This window comes from Halichoerus grypus, chromosome 3 (genome assembly GCF_964656455.1).
Source record: "Halichoerus grypus chromosome 3, mHalGry1.hap1.1, whole genome shotgun sequence".
NCBI lineage: Eukaryota > Metazoa > Chordata > Mammalia > Carnivora > Phocidae > Halichoerus > Halichoerus grypus.
Genome location: NC_135714.1, coordinates 81,506,597 through 81,519,626, shown reverse-complemented (window position 1 = coordinate 81,519,626; position 13,030 = coordinate 81,506,597). Strand labels below are relative to the sequence as shown.

At 33.9% G+C, this 13,030-nt stretch overlaps 1 protein-coding gene across 2 annotated transcripts in view; it reads left to right on the top strand.

Moving 5' to 3' along the window:
- DNAJB14 (DnaJ heat shock protein family (Hsp40) member B14) overlaps nt 1-12,723 on the top strand; it is a 49,942-nt gene extending 37,219 nt beyond the window's left edge. Inside the window, exons 5-9 of one of the 2 annotated variants that reach the window (XM_078068997.1) lie at nt 1,340-1,434; nt 2,202-2,311; nt 3,159-3,331; nt 7,784-7,953; nt 8,750-12,723. In XM_078068997.1, the coding sequence (XP_077925123.1) occupies nt 1,340-1,434; nt 2,202-2,311; nt 3,159-3,331; nt 7,784-7,908 (503 nt within the window). In that variant the 3' untranslated portion in view covers nt 7,909-7,953; nt 8,750-12,723. Of the gene's footprint in view, nt 1-1,339; nt 1,435-2,201; nt 2,312-3,158; nt 3,332-7,783 lie in introns of both variants that reach the window. The other variant, XM_036102679.2, reaches the window with a different exon arrangement.
- The last annotated feature ends 307 nt before the right edge of the window (nt 12,724-13,030 follow it).

The following is a 13,030-nucleotide window of genomic DNA, read 5'->3' as shown; positions in this document are numbered from 1 at the left end:
ACGGAAAATATGCTAGGAACAATCATAAATCTTTCAGGTAGTAGTGAATTTTGAGTTACAGTTCTTTTGCTTATTATAACATAATTTACTTTGTGTCAATATTTCTGATTGCTCACCTTCTTTGAAAACAACCTAAAAGTCTATCAGCAGCAGAATGTTTGTATAAATTGTCCATCTCTACCATAGTATATTATACGAGTATTTTGTACTCATTTTTTTTTAAAAAATGAGTTAGAGCACTGTCTTGATTTCTAGAGGTATTTGTGATTCATTGATAAATGAGGAAAGCAGAGTTTCAGAGTGATGACCCAAGATTTGTAAAAACAACCAACCACAACTAAAGTCCTTTATGGATGCAATATTAGGTAGGAACTCTTATTCAAGTTTTCGTAAAGAAAGAACTTCTGTTTTTTAATTTTTTAATTTTTTTTTAAGATTTTATTTATTTATTTATTTACTTACTTACTTACTTAACTTACTTATTTGTCAGAGAGAGAGAGAGCACACGCAAGCAGGGGGAGCAGCAGGCAGAGGGAGAAGCACTCCCCACTGAGCAAGGAGCCTGATATGGGAATCCATCCCCTGGGATCATGACCTGAGCCAGAGGCAAACCCTTAACTGACTGAGCCACCCAGGTGTCCCAAAACTTCTACTTTTTAAAAATTTTTATTGAAATCCTAGTTTGTTAACATACAGTGCAATAATGGTTTTAGGAGTAGAAGTCAGTGATTCATCACTTACACACAACACCCAGTGCTCATCACAAGTGCCCTCCTTAATACCCATCACCCCCTCACCTCCCTCCATCAACCCTTAGTTTGTTCTCTGTCATTAAGAATGTCTTGTAGTTTGTTTCCCTCTCTCCTTCCCCCACTTCCCATATGTTCCTCTATTTTGTTTCTTAAATTCCACATATGAGAACTTCTACTTTAAAGGAAGCAAAGTCTGGGAAGAATCATTTCTGTTTCCATCCACCCTTTACTCACAGGAGGAAAGGGCAATAAGCATTCACTACTCTAATTCACAAAACATGCATTATTTTAGTAGTTTAAAAAAATTCATAAAAATGTAAAAGAAGGGGTACCTGGGTGGCTCAGTTGGTTAAGCATCTGCCTTCGACTCAGGTCATGATCCCAGGGTTCTGGGATTGAGCTGCACTGAGCTCCCTGCTCAGCAGAGAGTCTTGCTTCTCCCTCTGCCCCTACCCCTGCTTGTGTTCTCTCTCTTGCTCACCCTCTCTCAAATAAATATATAAAATCTTTAAAAAAAAGTAAAAGAAAATATGATTTTTCTGATCACAGTTGCTCTCCTTAATTTAACCTTGCTTTTAATTTTTTAGGTAGTGTACATTCATTTTCAAATGGACGAGCTGGTTATAGCCATCAACATCAGCATCGACATAGTGGACATGAAAGAGAAGAAGAAAGAGGAGATGTATGTTTATGATATGATTAGAAACCTCAAAATGGCAAATTTCAGCTTAGGAAAAGCAATTAGAGTTGTCTGAAAATAGGGCAAGTTGTTTTAAAAGGAAATAATGAGTTCTCATACTAGATGTATTCAATAGAGACTAGACAGTTTTTAGGGATATTAAGGGAGCAGGGGTAGAAGTCAAGGTGGAGGGTGGTGGGCAAAATGATACCTCTGAGTTTGGTGTTCTATGATTCTGATGAAGATACCCTTGCAGTATGCATGCTTTGAAGTTCTCATTGTTGGTCCCTAAAACATTTAGAACTAATACTGAAGAACTTAAGTTGGAAGTTACTTTCCTTGTTCTAATGCAGTTATACCCAATTGCATATAGCACTTAAATGACATGGAGTAGAAAGAAGGTAAATGGAAAGAACACTGGACCAAAAAATGGAAGGCCTGAGTCCCAGCTCTGCCACTCATCTGCTCCCGCGTATCATCCTCAAAGTCAAGGGAAAGATAGTTTTGCAAGAGAGACGGAGAACTTCCTCATCTGTAACATGAGATCAGTTTATATCAGTGTTTTCCAAATCAGGATCTCTACATAAAGCACCTGGAAAGTGGTAATTTTAAGAATCACTCCAGGAAGTTGATATGATCAGGCAGATTTGAAAGCACTGAACCAAATGATCTCAAATGTCCTTTCTGTCTCTAAAAATATATGACAACTGTTGGATTATTAACAACTACAATTATATTACAATTTATTATTTTTTGATGATTTTTTGTAGGGAGGTTTTTCTGTGTTTATCCAGCTGATGCCCATTATTGTATTGATCCTCGTGTCATTATTAAGCCAATTGATGGTCTCTAATCCTCCTTATTCCCTATATCCCAGATCGTAAGTAGCTAAGTGAAGTTTAAAAAAAAAACTGTTGTTTCTTATCTAGCTTCCTTTAAAGGGCCATGTGCTCTCTTCAACTTTTAAGTAATCTTCTGTAAGTGTATCAGATTTTTAAATTTCTAATTTAAAAAATAATTACTCAAGTGATAAATTTGTATTATCTTGTTAGTTACATTTCTGTTCCATTGTGGATAAAGACAGAAGTACTATTTTTGAACCTGATAGCAATTTAATATGATAGGTAATTACATTACCTATCAAATCAAAGGCAAAAAATAGTTTAAAAGACAAAAATACTTCAAAGACAAAAGTAGAATTGTAATTGATGTTATATAGATTTATATCATTGAGGAGTAAATGACTTCATTCTCTGTAAAATATTGGTTAAAGAAAAGCAAATATTACTTTTTTGTTATATGAAGTATTTTTCTACAATATATTTATATATAAGAAGAGACCAGGACAAAAAGGAAATTTAACACAATATGCATTCTAGAAAACTTAAGTGAATACAGTGAACATAAAGGAAACTTGGTAAAATCATATTGCCAGTGATTTTACAGTATTAAAAACAGATTGGTCTAAAAATAAGAAATAACTTTTTATTTCTAAATAAGATTTTTATTAAATAAAAATTGAAAGAACTTATAAGAACATACTATATTAAAATATGATTACTTTTTATGACATGGATGGTGGTTTTAGGCAATTTGAAATAATGTAAATAAATGATTATCAATATTAACTTTTTAATTATTTTTAATTTAGCTAGCTTGGTTTGTAGTAGCAGGATCAAAATGTACAATTTTAATTTAAAAATAATGATCAAGCATTTCTTTTACAGTGGATCAGGGCAAACTATTAAAATGCAAACAGAAAACTTGGGTGTCGTTTATTATGTCAACAAGGACTTTAAAAATGAATATAAAGGAATGTTATTACAAAAAGTGGAGAAGAGTGTGGAAGAAGATTATGTGACTAATATTCGAAATAATTGCTGGAAAGAAAGACAACAAAGTAAGTTTATGAAATGTTTAACATTTAAAAACTTATGCAGAGTCTTCAGAATTGATTATTTGTAGATTTCTCTATCCAAGAAATGTTCTAGAATTGCCTGGCACATAATTGGAGCTCAATACTTAAGGCAGTATGTTTTATGTGGCCTTAAAACAGTATTCAGCACATAGCAAGCACTTAGTCATTGGTATTTGTGGTGTTATCAATAAATATTTGGTTGAATAAGTGAATAATACCAAATTCCATTTTATTTAAGATGTTGTCAATTGTAACATGCATCATTATTTTATGTACCACTAAGAAAAAAAATTCTGGCCAATTAGCTATGTCATCAATTTTAATATGCATCCTGTTTCAGAGTGAAGTTTGAAACTCTTCATTAATTTAGCTTAAACATTTAACACTTAATGTATAATGAGTTCTGTTGACATTCCATTTTCCTTTATTCTGTACATAACTGGGAACACTTAGTGAATTTGTTTAGCCTTTTCCAGCCTCAACTTCTGTAACTTAAGAAGCAGTTCCACCTATAAAAGCTTGACCATAAGAATCTACAGGGATGCTGCATGTGAAGCTAGTGTTGTTATAGTTATTGTTTTTCTGACTGTTACAAATAATAATGTAGACAATATAGTGTAGACTTTGGAATTAAACTAATGTTGAATCCTAGCTCTGAAATTTTTAGCTGAGTGATTAGGGCCAAATATTGTAACCTGTTTGCGTTTACTCCCTCAGGTATAAAATGGATGATGATGATGAGTGGGAGGAGGAGATAACTGTCATTTATATAATACCTCTGATTTCAGTCACTGTCCCAAGCACTTTACATATATTAACTCATTTAATCTCCACAACAACACTGAAGTTATACCCATTTTATATACAAGGAAACTGAGGCAAAGAGAATTTAGTAACTTGCCCAGGGCCATAGCGGTAGTCCATGATTCAAACAGTCCATTTGTCTCCAGAATCCAGGCACTGTGCTCCACAGTCTTCTCAATAATACCCAACTTTGCGAGTTTGTTGTGAAAACTAAATCAGACAATAAAGTGTTTCACAGGTAGTAAAATGCCCAGAAAATGGTAGCCGTTATCATCATCTCTCATCCACTAGGGAAAATCCGATAAAACATAATTTTTGTATACTTCCAAGAAAGTTCTTATCTCTGGCCTCGGTTTCCTCATCTATATTCTATATGGTGGCAGTTAGAAGAGATACAACCTCCTTGGTGTCTCAGTCTCTGAGTCTGTGAAATCAGTCTGTTCTCAGTGTGGAGAAGGTTACATTAGACTAGTGGTTTTCAACTGGGAATGATTTGCCTCTGCTTCACATTACGTCTGGTAATGTGGAAGGGAAAGGGATTGAGGCCAGGGTGCTGCTAAACATCCCACAATGCACAGGATAGCCCCCACAACAAGATTTGTCTGGCCCCAAATGCCGACATTGCTGAGGCTGAGAAACTGCGTTAGCAGGTCTTAAGGGCAGTGAATACCAAATTTTACTTATTTCATTTCATTTCACTTTTTGATGTCTAGTGCCTTACACAATCCTTGGCCTATCATAGGCATATGGTAAACTTTTGATGGATATATGAATAATTGGGTGAAGGATTAATGAATTTATAAGAATGAACGTATGAAAGACCTGCATATTTTGTGTTAAAAGAATGACTAACACATTAGATATATCACCTTTCAAATACAAATTCTAATCTTCAGCCAAATAGGGGTGAGTTTTGGATTATGCATACTTAAATTCTATTACCTTAAATAATTGGGAAATTGTATAAATAGAAAGAAGGAAGGAAAAGATATTCATATTTATGGAAGATAGTATGTTATAGCTAAAGTACAGGCTCTGAGGCTGCCTTGCAAGATAAGACCCTGGCTCGATCAACATGTTACCTAGGCCAAGTTAGTTAACACAAGCATAATATCTTGCATCAGTAAGTGTTCAATATTATAACTTACTATAATTATTTTTTTTCTATTCATACTATAAGCCAAGTGTTTTTGCTTGGTATACTTTAACCTTTTAATCATCTGGCAAGATTGGTGTTAATATTTTACAGACTTTTAGTCTGTGTTCTGTTTACTATACCAAGTTGTCTACAGCTATATTTACACAGTTATATGTGTGTCTTTTAAAGTTACTATATGGTGACTAACATAACATAATAAAATTTTTAAAAAAAAGAAAATAAAGTTACTATCAGAAGTCTTAACTAAATCTGAATTTAATAAGTCATTATTTATAAAACAATGTGCTCATGTTCAACAATGTCAGTGGAACGAGACAAAACTCTTAAAGACTAAAAAGAAATGACAACTAAGTACAACGTATGATCCTGAATTGGATCCTGGATGGGGAGGGGAGGAAATGGCTATAAAGGACATCACTGGGGCCGCTGGCGAAATGTGAATATGAACTATATATTAGATAATAGGATTATAGTATTGTTAAATTTCTGAATTTGAAAGTTGTATTGTGGTTATGTAAGACAATGCCCTTGTTCTTATGAGAAACATGGCGAAGTAATTAGGAATGAAAGGTCATGATGTCTGCACCTTATTCTCAAAAGGTTTTGCAAAATAATAATAACCATCACAACAATAACAGTTTTTATTCTAGAGACAGGTAAAGCAAATTTGACAAAATGTGAAGAATTGATCAATCAAGATGTAAAAAGTTTTAGAGTGTTCATTGTAGCACTCCTAACTTTGTGTAGGTTTGGAAAATTTTTTTTAAGATTTTATTTATTTATTTGAGAGCAAGAGAGATGGAACACAAATGAGGGGAGGGGCTGAGGGACAAGCTGACTCCCTGCTGAGCACAGTGCTCCTCCCAGGCCCCATCCCACGACCCTGGGATCATGACATGAGCTGAAGTGAGACACTTAACCAACTGAGCCACCCAGGCGCCCCTTGAAATTTTCAAAATAAAACTTAACAAATTCATCTAGAGGTTAGGGGGTTTATTATTTATTTATTTTTTAAGATTTTATTTATTTATTTGAGAGAGAGAGAGACAGAGATAGCGGCAGAGAGCACAAGCGGGGAGGAGAGGGAGAAGCAGGCTCCCCGCTCAGCAGGGAGCCCAATGCTGAACAGGGAGCCCAATCTCAGGACCCTGGGATCATGACCTGAGCCAAAGGCAGACGCTTAACCAACTGAGCCACCCAGGCGTCCCTAGAGGTTTGGGGTTTTAAATGAAGATGGAAGTGAGAGGAGCTCAGTATAACATTAATTAATCCACTGATTGAATGTTTTACTTGTTGATTAGGATAACTCCTCTTGTTTTATAAAATAATGTCATCGAAAAGGTTGTTGGCCAATAGATTTTTTTTAACCAGGGTTTTTCTGTTTTGCAGTCATTTCTAACACTATAATGTCTAGATTGATACAATAGGTTTTTATAAACTACAAGCAGTAATTTGAAGTAATGGAAAGAATATTAGGCTAAGAGTTGGAAGTTTGGCTTAGAATCTAGATTGTCATTGACAAGCTCTGTGAACTTGGGTTTGTTTATCTACCTCATCTGGGAAGACATACCTGTAAAAGGATTTTACAAGTGCCTCATTTGTAAATAAAGGGGATGGAGCAGTTTTGATTGAGTTGTTAAATTCTAGCTGGATTGACTGAATAAAAGGTCATTTCTGAAGATCTTTAAAAAGAGGATATACTTTTGCTGTGAGTATGTTTTGAATGTGGTCCTGACTGGATATCCTTTACTTGGGCCATTGTTTTTCAGAAAGTAACTGACTTTTTTCTGGGTCTTGTTACATCTTTTCTAAGTGCCCCCACCCTTTGGAAGTGTTAATAAACAGTGAAATGACTGAGAGTAACAGGAAGGTAACAAGGAACAGTTACCTAAAGATTCATAGTCCATTTATTTTTCTTTAGTAGTGCTACCCACATACTGAAGGAAATCTCAGAAGTACTTATTTGCTAAATAACACTACTATGATTCTATAGCAAGCTTTCTTCCCTTTTGTGTTCCTTCAGTAAAATTTTCTTTTTTAATTTAAGCAAACTCAGGACAAGATTTCAAATTTTTCTACTCCAGTCTTGGCGTAATTAATTAATCTGAAACCTTAACAAGAGGTCACAGATAAAACAACCACTAGCAGGATTGAATAGCATATAATTTATCTTTAGTATGAAAGGACAAGATGATGCTTTAGAGCAGTAGTTTTTAAACCATTGGGGACAGGAGTGAGGGAAAGGGATAGGATTTTATTTTCATTTGTTTCCCAGAATAGCTCTGTGTTTGTTTTACATGCTAGGCTTCCAAAGGCTTTTAGGAGTAAGACTTGGATTCCTTTCTTTTTTAAAAAAAAGGTCAGTTAATAGAAATAATATTGAAGGGCTTCTATTGAATATCATTTCAGCTTAAATAACTAGGTGACCTAAATTATTATCTACTTAGCAAAATATTTTTGTTTGTTAACAGAAACAGATATGCAGTATGCAGCGAAAGTATACCGTGATGATCGGCTCCGAAGAAAGGCAGACGCCTTGAGCATGGACAACTGTAAAGAATTGGAGCGGCTGACCAGTATTTATAAAGGAGGATGAACTGGGATTGTATTTATACCTTTTAGCGTACTCTTTATTTTTTCTGTAAGTAAGTTTAGTTTCATCATGAGAGCTAAAGAAAAAGATTGGATGTTAAAAACTAAACTGAATAGTTGGTCCCTGAAATCTTGGACTGTTTATGACCTAACTGGCTCCTTTAAATAGTAGGGAACTGAAAACTAAAATTAATATTTTACTTATGCTTCTGGCAATTATTTTTACTTTAAAAGCTTCTATTATTCCTAACTAAAAATGTCTTGAGAAAGGATTATCACACCTGTAGCAGTTTCCAGTTTTAGTGATTCTCCATGTTTCCTTTGGTCATGTAAATATTTATGGAATGATCATTTTGTGTACATATGGGTTACTGCATTTTTATTTAAATTCTTTTAGCATTTAACTCCATGAGACACTTTAGTTTAAACTGATAGAATACATGTTCTGTGACAAAATTACGTTTTTCTTGTCAGATGTCGAATGTGGAGTTTAAGCAATGAAACTTTTTCAAAAAGAAAAGAAAAAACAAAAAGCTGTTTAACTGTGTAAATCTTGTAGCATTATCAGCTTAGAGGGAATTGATATTTTTAATATTGCCATTATATTCCAGAATATATATTGAGATAAATGAACTGGTGTAGAGTATCAGTTTGCTATTTAGTTTTATGAATTGCTAAGCCATGCATAGAAATGAAATGCTATACTGATAGATTTTAAAGAAAATATGAGGAAATGGCTATGTAGATATTAAACAAAAAGGGTCTTCAACAGTAAATTGCAGTTATGTCATTTGCAATTCCAGTAATTCAAAGGCCCCCACATGTTTATATATCTGTCTTTGAAGGCTGCTAACATTTATGAAGAAGAGGACCCACCTGTTTTGCCCCCCATGGAAATTTTAGTTTCTTCTTAGTGATCATTTGAGCAGGATCCAAAGTAAATGGGTTCTTCTACAAATGAGTAATAAGAGAAAAATACTACAAAAATGAAGCTTTGTGCCTTTTAACCTGATTGCCAACTCTTAAACATATAAGTAGATTACAGCACACTTACTTGATCAGAGCATGATCTATTTGGCCACATGCAACAGTGAGCAGCAGGTAGAATAGTGATTTGTAGCAAGTTATCCTTACAAAATTCTGAGCTAAAAACTATTCACCATTGAGTAATTCAATTATCTTATAGGAATAAGCTCTCTGTAATTCAATCCATAATATAAATTGGAAAAATAAGCTGGAAATTGAAGTTTTTGGTGCCTGTATATTGAGTATGAAAACTATTTGATTTCTAGTCTTCTATGTTTAACAGTTGTAATATTTTAATGATTTTGCTTCATACTCAGTTAATGGAACACGAATGCATCTTTGGTAGTTTTTTGTGTGTGTGAGAGCATGCTAGTTCTATTGGCAGTGTTCTTTTGTTTAAGGATTTTTTTTTTTCTGCCTGTGGTTGATTTTATAGCATCTGTTGAATAAAACTGCTAAAATGACCAATCTTTTTAAAATGTTCTCTTGTATCCCCTTTTCCAGGTGAATCAGTAGAAATATCCGAATGAATTAGTGAGTTAAACTAAACAACATACTGCCCTAGGAAAACTGGACATCTTCACCAGTTTTCTTTTAGAAATGCAACTTTTAAATTAAACAAAATAGCAGTGCTTAAAAGAAAATACAAATTTAAATATATTCTTGAGCCTGCAGAATGAATTTTTAGAAAATAAGGTCATAGCATTCTAATTAACTTTGAAAGTTCATATACATCCGAAAACTTACAAAACTTTAAATGAAAAAATTTCGTCCATTTATTTTTCCAGTTTTAATGGGAAATTTACACTATTGTGATTGAGCGAATGTGAATTGAACTCTTGTTGAGTGATTCTTTTTCCCTTAATCTTGGCTTTATGGGGATAGATGAAGTTATCAAGTTAAGTGAAGTTATATATTATGAAGTCATATATGGCTTTTGGACAGTATTATATTTCAGTTGCATTGCTACATTCCATCACATTTCGTAAAATGTTCGGGGGAAATGTGTTCAATAAAATAAAATTTTCAAACAACTGTACGAAATAACTGATCGAGTGCCTGATAATTTAAGCCACATATAAAGTATGCAAGAAAAGATTAAGTCCTTAATGTCATCTATATTTTGGTATAAAGGCCCAATCAAGTGTCTTAGAATTTTGGGTTAGTTCTACAAAGTAAGAAGATTTGAACTGTCTTGAGATGTCAGATTTTCACGTTTGCTACTCTTACAATAAAAATCCCAATATTTTGCCATCTTATTTTTACTACACAAGCTTTGCAATTTCATTTGATAACTTGTACTGTTCATTTTAACCATTGCCTGAAAGCTTTGAATCTTTGAATACTGCTTTACTAGCTTTTCTAACTGGTATTTTAGAAGTTTGGCAGCAACTATATTTATTAATGCTTTACATTTTTATCTCTTTTTACACATACATATAAACGTTGTCCTTGTGAGGATTTGGGGGAAAGTAAATAGTACCTTTTCTCCTCCTTTTTTGATTCCTTAGTTCCGAAGTAGACTGGTGCTAGTCGCTTATAAGCTTCAGAATTTATTTTGACCAAATCTGAGAATTTCATTCTCAATGAGAAAATTCAAGTTTTAATCCATCTAATAAATAAAAACAATATATTTTGGGAACAGATTGCATTTGAATGCTTAAATAAGAATTTGTTTCATAATCACTACAGTTTTTTTTATAATTTACAGAGATTTGGTAGAGAAGAGTAAATCCTTAAGGCATAAATATGCCAGTGCATTAAGCGACTCTGCTTTCGTGTCAGCTCAGGTGTTCACAGGAACAGGAATGTGGAGTTCCAGCCCTTAACTGTGATTGCACTTTTATGCTTTAGTTTTCTTCCTGTTAAATCTTCAGTTCCACTAGTATGTAAAATAGTGTATAGTGAGAGAAATGATTACCCTCTTCAATTTTTCTTTGTTGATCTGTAATAGTTTTAAATGCAGCTGTTATTTAATAACTGTGACATATTATTAATAATGTATTCCCATATATTTCCTTAAAAAAAATAAATCTCCGACCTGTGTTAAGGCAGTGAAATATTTTTTGATGTTGACCTGAGAACCAAATGAGCCATCTTTCCAGTTAAGTAAGTGTTATGTCAAAGGACCATATGGTTCAAAAGGAGAATTTGTGCATTTATTCAGCTTCCCCACATGAAGCATAGGTTCATATTACCATCTGTCTTCATCCTGAGTGAAGCAGACTGAAAGGGCATTCATAATCCTTTTTCTTATCTGAACAGGAAAACTTCTGAAAATGAACACTAAATCTGAATTTTAATCTTTACTAAGTAGCTAAAAAACCATGTCCATTGGCCACATTGGACTATTGCCTAGTTAAAATCCATAAAATTCTCTATAAATAATGAAAAAGGAAAGTAGTATAACAATAACTCACAAAACTTTTTAAATCTTTTAAAATTCTAATTTGTAATTATAAAGAAAAAGTGAGTAGAATGAGGATCTTCAAGGAGTTCTTGCACGTCCCCTTAATAATCTGACAGGCAACACAGTCCTAGAATTCAGGCTTCCGTTTTGGTTTCCATTACTGTTAAATAAACACTTTGATATAAATGGAAACATTTTCCCTCAAAACATTAATTCAAAACATACTCCTTATATTAAGGATTATATAACCACATTTTTTGTAAGTTCCCTGTGTGTAACTTTTTCCTGTTGGTACGTGATTCATTCTCATTTAATTTATCTGCTGGTTTTGGGGCCAATGGACTTGTGAATATTCTGTGGCTGTGTCCATGTATAGGTGTACATATATATATTTTTCCAGCTAATACCTCAAATGTGTGATTGTTCAATATATACCACACTATGTTTGCACAGAGCAGGGCTTCCATTAGCAGTGGATATTCTTATTTCTAACTTTGAAAATCATTCCACAGAATTTCATTGGTGTGAATTTTTTCCATGGATCCTTTTCAAATTTTAAAACAGATTCCTATTAGAAGGCCCACACTTCAAATATAATTGTATCTTTCTGTCTCTAGCAATGGAACTATGTAGGGGTAAGAAGTGTTTCTCAAAAGTGTCTAGTTGAGTAAGTTCTTATGAACTCTTGGGGTTACTGGCTGCCGAGCTATCTCGTAACTGCCCAGCGATGACACCCGGCATGAGTTTGAGCAGTTCTTACTCACTTTGGCGCAGGAGTCGGGACATTCCAGTCTGATTCTACTTTGCCATTTAAGAGTACCACTAAAATAATAGAAGTTTTCCGATGACACTGGAGTATTTTAAGCATCAGTTTCAAAATGAATTGTTTTTGAGTTGGCTGACTATACCAATGAGAAGAAAGAAACTCACATATAAATGATATTTTGTAATTATATTAAGAAATGCTTCTTACCTATTTTTGTTTTGTTTTCATTTTTCGGATGGCTACATAAGACCTTCTTCCATTTAAGGTTTAAATCATGTGTGTTTTAAAAGCTGCAGGTAATTTTCAAGGTGTGATGGAATTTTAATGGAAGCCTTGTGTAAGTTAAATGAAGTGAAACTGGTAAAGGAGATCTTACTTTATTTGTCTATAGTGCATTCAAGATTATACAATTAGATTTAAAAACGTCTGATTTGTAAAATACTTAATGTGATATCAGACTTATAAAATAAAATTTTCTGTGTGAGAATTCTGTTAAAGAAAATGCATTTGATTTTTAATGAATGTTCTGCTGAATGATTTGTGATGAATTTTTGTCTTTCAGTCTCTGCAATTTATCTCAATATATGAATAAAAAGAAGGTCTGTTCTCACTGTAAAGGATGTGGTGGTTTATTTTTAACATTTTATTTAATTTGACAGAGAGAGACACAGAAAGAGAGGGAACACAAGCAGGGGGAGTGGGAGAGGGAGAAGCAGGCTCCCCGCTGAGCAGGGAGCCCGATGCAGGGCTCCATCCCAGGACCCTGGGATCATTACCTGAGCCGAAGGCAGACAGACGCCCAATGACTGAGCCACCCAGGCGCCCCTAAAGGATGTGTTTTTACCATGTTTTATATTCTTAATATGCACTTTCTTTCATTCATTCAACCATTCAACAAATGTATGAATGCCTGCTTTATCCCAG